Here is a 7,798-nt window from a genome sequence, read left to right as displayed (position 1 = left end):
CAAATTCTTTACAGCTTCAAATTAGCAACAAGGAGCTGCAATTCCAGTGTTTGTTTGTTTAAAAAAAAAATCCGAGCTTTTTCTTTGTGTTTGTTTAAGCTTCATTTAATCCGGGCTCCAATCTGCCCGTCTTTGATTGCATTTCAAATCCTAAAGAAAAATGATAACTCTTTCTGCCAATTGTAACAAAACCAGTGGGTGTCAGTTATGGCTTGGGGGAGGAGAAAAAAAGCGAGGAAAGAAAAGAGAGAGAGAGAGAGAGAGAGAGAGAGAAAAAATCTTTTAATACTTGCTGACAGCTTTATCCAAAAGCAGGGAGAAAACCCTGGCTTTTCAAAAATCACCCGATATATTTGTAACAACCTCTTTACTGAGTTCATGTATCTTCTTTTATTGTTCTCCATAAACAGCCTATTGGATCTCTCCAGCTTGCCTTGTGAAAAATGAAAGAATTTCCTCCATCCATACCTCGCTTATCTTTAATTGTTTTGTTCTGAGAGGTAGGGGAGACCTGTGTAAATGTCTTTACTGTTTTATTTTGTCCTCACCAAGCCCATTCATGCTTTCCTCCCGGGCTTTGACTCCTTCCTTCAGCTCTGCTTCTGCCACATTCCGAACCTCTGCTTGCTGTTCTCCACATCAAACCCCACTCAATTGCTCGGGATTTCATTTGGGAGAGTGAGGCCCTGTGATAAGAAGTAACACTCTGGAAGAGACACTTCCCACCTGTCTGTGGCAGATGAGATGAAGGAGGGAGTCTTTTACATGGTGTCCACCTCACGTCACAAAGAACACCCTAGTTTGGGCATGTGGGACCACAGCCAGCATTATGCATCATGCAGCTGCTCCCTTCTCTGCTCTCCCAGGAGGCCTAGCCAACTGGGCTTCTCTGTGTTTTGTTGCCCCTTCCAAAGCCGCCCCCATCTCTGTGACTTCCACCTGCTCAGTGTTCGCATAAACCTGATGTCTTCCCAGCCCAGGCAAAGCCCTTGTCAGCCACGGGCAGGACTGAGCAGCAAGAAGTGGCTCACTGGGAGGATGTGGAACCTTACAAATGTGGTGGATTCCCCTGTGGGTGTGAACGATACATACTTCAGGAAAAGGTCCTGCAAGGAGTTCTTTGTGGAGAGGGAGAGAGAGAGAGAGAGACAGAGAGAGGGGGGGGAGGGAGAGGGAGAGGGAGAGGGAGAGGGAGAGGGAGAGGGAGAGAGAGAGAGAGAGAGAGAGAGAGAGAGAGAGAGAGAGAGAGAGAGAGAGAAATGCCTAGGCAAAGAAGTCTTTCCACGCAGAGAACATTTTAAACATATCCATCCGTTAGTTTTTCTATGATAATACTGTATAACAAATAACCCGCAAGTCTCAGAGCCTTACAGTAACAAACATTCTTTTCACTCGTGTCTTTGCAGGTTCTCTGAGTTGGCAGCATGGAGCTGTGCTCTAGTGGGCATCATTGCTTGAGTCTCCTTCTTTTGCAATGGTGGCTTCTCCAGGTTATCTCATGATGAGCGGAGAAAGCAGAAGAAGTGGACACCAGCAGCCCAAGCCTGGGCAACTCTCACCTCCATGTACTGTGTACAAGGTCAATGGGGATACACCATCCTGAAGAGGAAGAAGGGGGAACACGGGTGTTTCCTCAATAATAATTATTTGTTATTAGATATTATTACTTGCTCGATAATAATCCAATCTGTGACTCTGGAGATCACTCATCTGTGGAAGCAAAAGGTCCTGAGTTTGACTCCTAGCACCCACACAAAAGGCCAGGCATGCTGGCATACATCAGCAACCCCAGTCATAGGAGGCAAAGACAGGGGTTTCCCAGAGCTCACCAGCTGGCCAATGTAGCTTAATCAGTGAGGCTCAGGTCCCAATCAGAGACCCTGCCTCAAAACACATGTAGACAATTCTTAGGGAACAATATCTGAGCTTGACCTCTAACCTCTCTTCCTGCTTTCTTTACCCTGGTTGAAACCACCCTCCAGAGACATTTCAGAATCATTTTTAGATACACAAACATTTGAATCTGGTAATCAGAGGTCATCTAACCCCATAACCTTCCCAAAGGAAATTTCTAGTATTGCCTCCACTGATGAGGCAGCCACTTCCTTTGGGGTCTGTTATACAGACACACACACTCACACTCACATACATGCACACACACACACACACATGCACACGCACACATGCATGCAAACACACAACACTCTCGTTCATACACATACACACACACATGCATGCACACATGCACGTACACACATGCACACACGCGTGCACACATACATACTACACTCTCATTCACACACACACACACAATCCATCACCTCTACAATATGGCAATGTCCCAGCATCTATGGGCAGCTGTCAGGGATCCCAAGCCTTCTGTCTAGTCACCCTTGCCAACTGGACACAGCCTAGAGTCATCTAAGCAGAAAGCATAAATCAGATTGGCTTGTGGGCATATCTGTAGGGTGGTGTCTTGACTGTTAACTGACGTAGGAGGGCCCAGCCCACAGTGAGTGACGTCATCCCTGGGCAGGTGATTTGGGGCTATATTGCAAGGGAAGCATGAGCCTGTGAGTGAGCCAGCAAGCTGAGTCCCTTTTGGGTTTCTGTTCCAAATTCCTGTCCTGATTCCCCTCCATGGTGGACTGTGACCTATAAGTGTAAAGCAAACAAATCCTTCCCCCACCTAAGTTGTTCTTTATCAGTGTTCCGTAACAGTGACAAAAAGGACACCGTCCCTGCTCCATGTAAGAAAGATAATGCCGGGTTGCTTTTCCATAAAGCCGTGATTTCCAGCCACCATGTGTCCTATACGTGTGTGTATTTGTCATTATGTTACTATGCTAAAAGCCTATGTCTGCGCCCAGTGCTCCAAAACACCAGTCCAAGAGTGACAGGTTATGTGGCTTTCTTAGGTTGAGGTTAAGACACAGCGTACAGAACATTCTTACACGTGTTGTTCAACTATTCACTTACTGACCAGCTATGAACTATTGCATATTTTGCTTCCCTCTGGGTCTGGGGGATACACGCCCAACTTACTTACATAAAGGCTACTTGGAGACACAGACAATGCTTGGTTTTTTTATGGTTGTTTCTTTGTATGGAGGAGTGGATACCATGGCCAGGGAAGACTTCTCCAAAGAGGCAACATCTTGTTTGAGACCAGAAGCACAGAAAAGAAGCTGGACCAGGGGATGATGGGATGTAGGACACTCAAGGATGCCTGGCTGAACAGGACTGGGTCTTTAGTTTGGGAAAGAGCCTAGAATAATCAGAAGCTGAGAAATGAGCAGAGAGGAAGCACCACAATGGCAAGACGGAGGCCCATAGATATGGCCGGCTGTGAAAGGAACCTGGAACTTACTCTGTGCACAATAGGAAGCCATTGGAGGAGCCCAGAACCTACTCTGTGCACAATAGGAAGCCACTGGTACCCTTGAAATCGGTAAAGGTATGGCAATACCAGAGCCAAAGCAACATTGCCCTTGTTCTCGGTACATGGACCCATGCAGGATTTGTGGAGAGAATGCCTAGCCAAAGAACCTGATCAATTAGATTCCATTAATCCAGCCTGTGAGCCAGCAATCCCTACCTTTCCCCCAGGACATATATGGCAGCCACGTTTGCTCCGTGACTTTATATAAACTAAGAGAAGACATGACTACAATGAGGTGAACAATGGTGCCCTCAGAACAGAGAGTATAAAAGTCTCAGAGGAGAGCTGAAAGACAGAGCCTGCAGGTTCTCCTCATCTGGTCAGTTGGGAGACCTCATCTTAAATAGCCTATAGGCATGGTCTATCGATGGTGGGCTTTCTCAGAGACAGGGTCTGGAATGGGAGGAGCAGGACTGGGTAGAGCTTCCCAACAGTCAGCCCAGCGACTGAGAATAAATAAATCTTAGGTGATGAGAACCAGGTGCGCAAAGGTGCACATTCAGGAAGCCCATAATGAGAGCATCTGTCTGGTGTGCCATGCATAGCTGCTGCCTCTGGAGTATGGTCTTGCCAGTCCAGGAGGTCCAGCATTATGATGTGCTTCTCATCCCAGCCTCCACCTGCACATTGGTCAAGACCACCTGCTTTGTGACAGAGCTGTACAAAGATGGTAGTGTTTCTAACTTCTCTCTCTGTCCCTCATGACTGCTACTACCACCAACATCACTGGCGATTGTGGGCCTCGATAATATGGAAAGGATCTGTGAAGTCAGCAGTCCTTAAAGTTCAGACCATTGGCCAAGGAGACTCAGAATTCAGACAAAAGAAGAACTATTAGTACAAATAAGACAAGCCAAGGAAGCGCTGAAAATAGGTACAGGTTTAGGATTATCACAAGAAGGAGGGAGCATGGATAGACAAGGAGACACCAAGGAGCTTTAAGAAGCCCAGTTAAGACACCTGGGCATGTTTATGCCCGGCAGTGAGTACCATCGAGACCCAGAGCAGCAGTTCGGAAGAGATAGTGCCCAGCCCCCCCTCGCCACCACCTCTGCCCCGCATCTACAAGCCCTGCTTCGTCTGTCAGGACAAGTCATCGGGCTACCACTATGGGGTCAGCGCCTGTGAGGGCTGCAAGGGCTTCTTCCGACGCAGCATCCAAAAGAACATGGTGTATACGTGTCACCGGGACAAGAATTGCATCATCAACAAGGTGACCCGGAACCGCTGCCAGTACTGCCGGCTGCAGAAATGCTTCGAAGTGGGCATGTCCAAGGAGTCGGTACGAAACGATCGAAACAAAAAGAAGAAAGAGACGCCCAAGGCCGAGTGCTCAGAGAGCTGCACGCTGACCCCGGAGGTGGGGGAGCTCATCGAGAAGGTGCGCAAGGCTCACCAGGAGACCTTCCCGGCCCTCTGCCAGCTGGGCAAGTACACTACGAACAACAGCTCAGAACAGCGCGTCTCTCTGGACATTGACCTCTGGGACAAGTTCAGTGAACTCTCCACCAAGTGCATCATTAAGACGGTGGAGTTCGCCAAGCAGCTTCCCGGCTTCACCACCCTCACCATTGCTGACCAGATCACCCTCCTCAAGGCAGCCTGTCTGGATATCCTGATTCTGCGAATCTGCACGCGGTACAGACCTGAACAAGACACAATGACCTTCTCAGACGGGCTGACCCTGAACCGGACGCAGATGCACAATGCTGGCTTTGGCCCTCTCACCGACTTGGTTTTTGCCTTCGCCAACCAGCTGCTGCCCCTGGAGATGGACGATGCAGAGACTGGATTGCTCAGTGCCATCTGCCTCATCTGTGGAGACCGGCAGGACCTGGAGCAGCCAGACAAGGTGGACATGCTGCAGGAGCCGCTGCTGGAGGCACTGAAGGTCTACGTCCGGAAACGGAGGCCCAGCCGTCCCCACATGTTCCCCAAGATGCTGATGAAGATCACGGATCTTCGGAGCATCAGCGCCAAGGGAGCGGAGCGAGTGATCACCCTGAAGATGGAGATTCCCGGCTCCATGCCACCTCTTATCCAGGAAATGCTGGAAAACTCTGAGGGCTTGGACACTCTAAGTGGACAGTCGGGGGGCGGAGCCCGAGATGGGGGTGGCCTGGCCCCCCCTCCGGGTAGCTGTAGCCCCAGCCTCAGCCCCAGCTCCCACAGAAGCAGCCCTGCCACCCAGTCCCCATGACCCCCACATGGACGATCCTCAACCCTGCCCTGGCTTTCTCTGCCTTCCTACTGGCCACATGACCCATCAGCCCTGCCCCGCCTCTTCCTCCCAGACAGAACTGGGAACCTTCTGCGGGGACAGGAGGGAGGAGGCAGTGACTCTGTGGACAGAGGCCTGGACCCAAGATGGACTGCCCTCTTCCAGCAGCCTGGGCTGGCATCAGGGGCCAGGCGTTGAGCCATGTGAGGACCTGGGCCTTAGCCCCAACGCACCTTGCCACGTCTTCATCACCAGCAAACGCCGAGACCTGGCTTCCTGTCCTCCGAACTCAAGCCATCGCTCCCCCGTTGGGGAACTTCCCCCTGCTTCAGATGGTGACAGAGGGGGGTGTCCAGGGTGGGGGAGATCCCCTGTACATATCCTGCGTACCAACCCCCCAGATATTAATTCTCGCTGGTTTCGTTTTTATTTTAATTTTTTTGTTTTGATTTTTTTAATAAGAATTTTCATTTTAAGCACAAAAAAAAAAAAACAAAAAAAACAAAAAAAAAAACAAAAAAAAAAAAAAAAGAAGCCCAGTTAATAGGTATAGACATGGACGGGATAGGAAATAGACAGAAATAGATAGATCTAGACATACACAGAAGATAAAGATATGGACTAGATAGATGTAGATACAGAGATGATAGAGATAGATGATAAATGATAGATAGATAGATAGATAGATAGATAGATAGATAGATAGATAGATAGATGATAGATAGATAGACAGGCAGACAGACAGACAGACAGACAGACAGATGATAGATAGATAGATAGATAGATAGATAGATAGATAGATAGATTATAGATGAGAGAGAGAGAAGAGAGAAAGAGAGAGAGAGAGAGAGAGAGAGAGAGAGAGAGAGAGAGAGAGAGAGATCATCCCCAAATAATTGTCTTTGGTTTTTTGTTCGAATTTAGCTGCCTCAAGAATCAAGGCACTCTGAGAAATGTCTATCATAACCAAGATCCACACCAAGGAACAGACACAGCTTCTGCAGAGGTGGGGATTTCCCTGTGTAGCAGGACACTGGTGTCACTCTGTGCCTTTCTTTAGCTCCTCTTCTATCCAGCCCAGAATCATATGAGGCTTAGGCCATATCATTTCCTTCCTTTTCATTTTGGTTATTATCAGCTCTACTATATTCTTCAAAAGGAGGAAACAAGTTTCCTGTGTGTGCATGTATATGTGTGTGTGTGTGTGTGTGTGAGAGAGAGAGAGAGAGAGAGAGAGAGAAGTGTAGTGTATATTAAATATATAATATAGCAAAAATTATACAGCAATATAACCAGAGAGCATGTTACACATAGTGGGTGAGAGGTATCCGTATTTCTAAGTTTCCATTTTGATGTATCCATTAACTTACACATTCATAGGGACCGTCTATACTAGGCATAGCATAGAATCAATGTGCCCAAATATTGTTTGAGTCACACAACTGATTTGATGTTTTCTTATTCTACTTTTTCTGTGTATCTATTTCTCATTCTTTGAGTGAACATACAATGACAGTGTGTGAAAAAAGGAGCAGCTTCAAAGCTGGCCTTCTTGGCCTGGGGTGTCCTCTGCACCCAGCTCTCTACTCATACCTCTCCCTGAGCTGCTGGCACTCAGCAAGGGCCTTTGGTGAGACCTACCTTTCAGTCTTCCGAGGTCCGACCAGAGACTCAGCTTGCAGCTCCATTATTCTCCACTGTGCTCCATGTCTATTCAGTGCTCACATGATGCCCCTTCCCTCTTAGGCTCTATGATCTCCCAGAGCTGGGGTTGGACACCTAAGAAGAGCCCCATGTTCTCACAGAAGCAACTGGGCTCCTGGGTCACCCAGCAACAGAGAGGCAGCAGTGGCGTTAAATAGAATTTCTGTTCAGTGAATTGACCCTGATAATAAGTAAGAGCTTCTCTCCAAAGACTCAAAAATCTGTCTGCTCATTTCAATACACAAAATTATTCACTTAAGAAATCCTCCTCATTGACATGAAATAGGTGGGGGCTTACTAATCATTAACCCCATTTTTCAGACTGGAAAAACAAAACCTGGAAGGGAACTGGAGTTTGAAAGCCCTGGCAGTGCCAGTATCTTGCATCCCTGGCCAGCATCCTTCTTACGGAGGGAACAATCCCAGCCCCA

The 7,798-nt window shown here is 47.9% G+C and overlaps 1 protein-coding gene across 1 annotated transcript; it reads left to right on the top strand.

Annotated features, from left to right (window-relative positions):
- The first annotated feature begins 4,424 nt into the window (after positions 1-4,424).
- On the top strand, positions 4,425-6,135 carry LOC130872785 (retinoic acid receptor alpha-like). Its single transcript, XM_057767036.1, has one exon. It carries the CDS (start codon positions 4,611-4,613, stop codon positions 5,640-5,642), a length of 1,032 nt encoding a protein of 343 aa, XP_057623019.1. The 5' UTR covers positions 4,425-4,610; the 3' UTR covers positions 5,643-6,135.
- The last annotated feature ends 1,663 nt before the right edge of the window (positions 6,136-7,798 follow it).

This window comes from Chionomys nivalis, chromosome 1 (assembly GCF_950005125.1).
Source record: "Chionomys nivalis chromosome 1, mChiNiv1.1, whole genome shotgun sequence".
NCBI lineage: Eukaryota > Metazoa > Chordata > Mammalia > Rodentia > Cricetidae > Chionomys > Chionomys nivalis.
The sequence above is the reverse complement of the archived record's forward strand: the minus strand, read 5'-3'. Positions and strand labels throughout refer to the sequence as shown.

Excerpts from the sequence above, each read along its gene's own strand:
- LOC130872785 (XM_057767036.1), top strand. The coding sequence starts at position 4,611 with ATGGTGTATACGTGTCACCGGGACAAGAATTGCATCATCAACAAGGTG.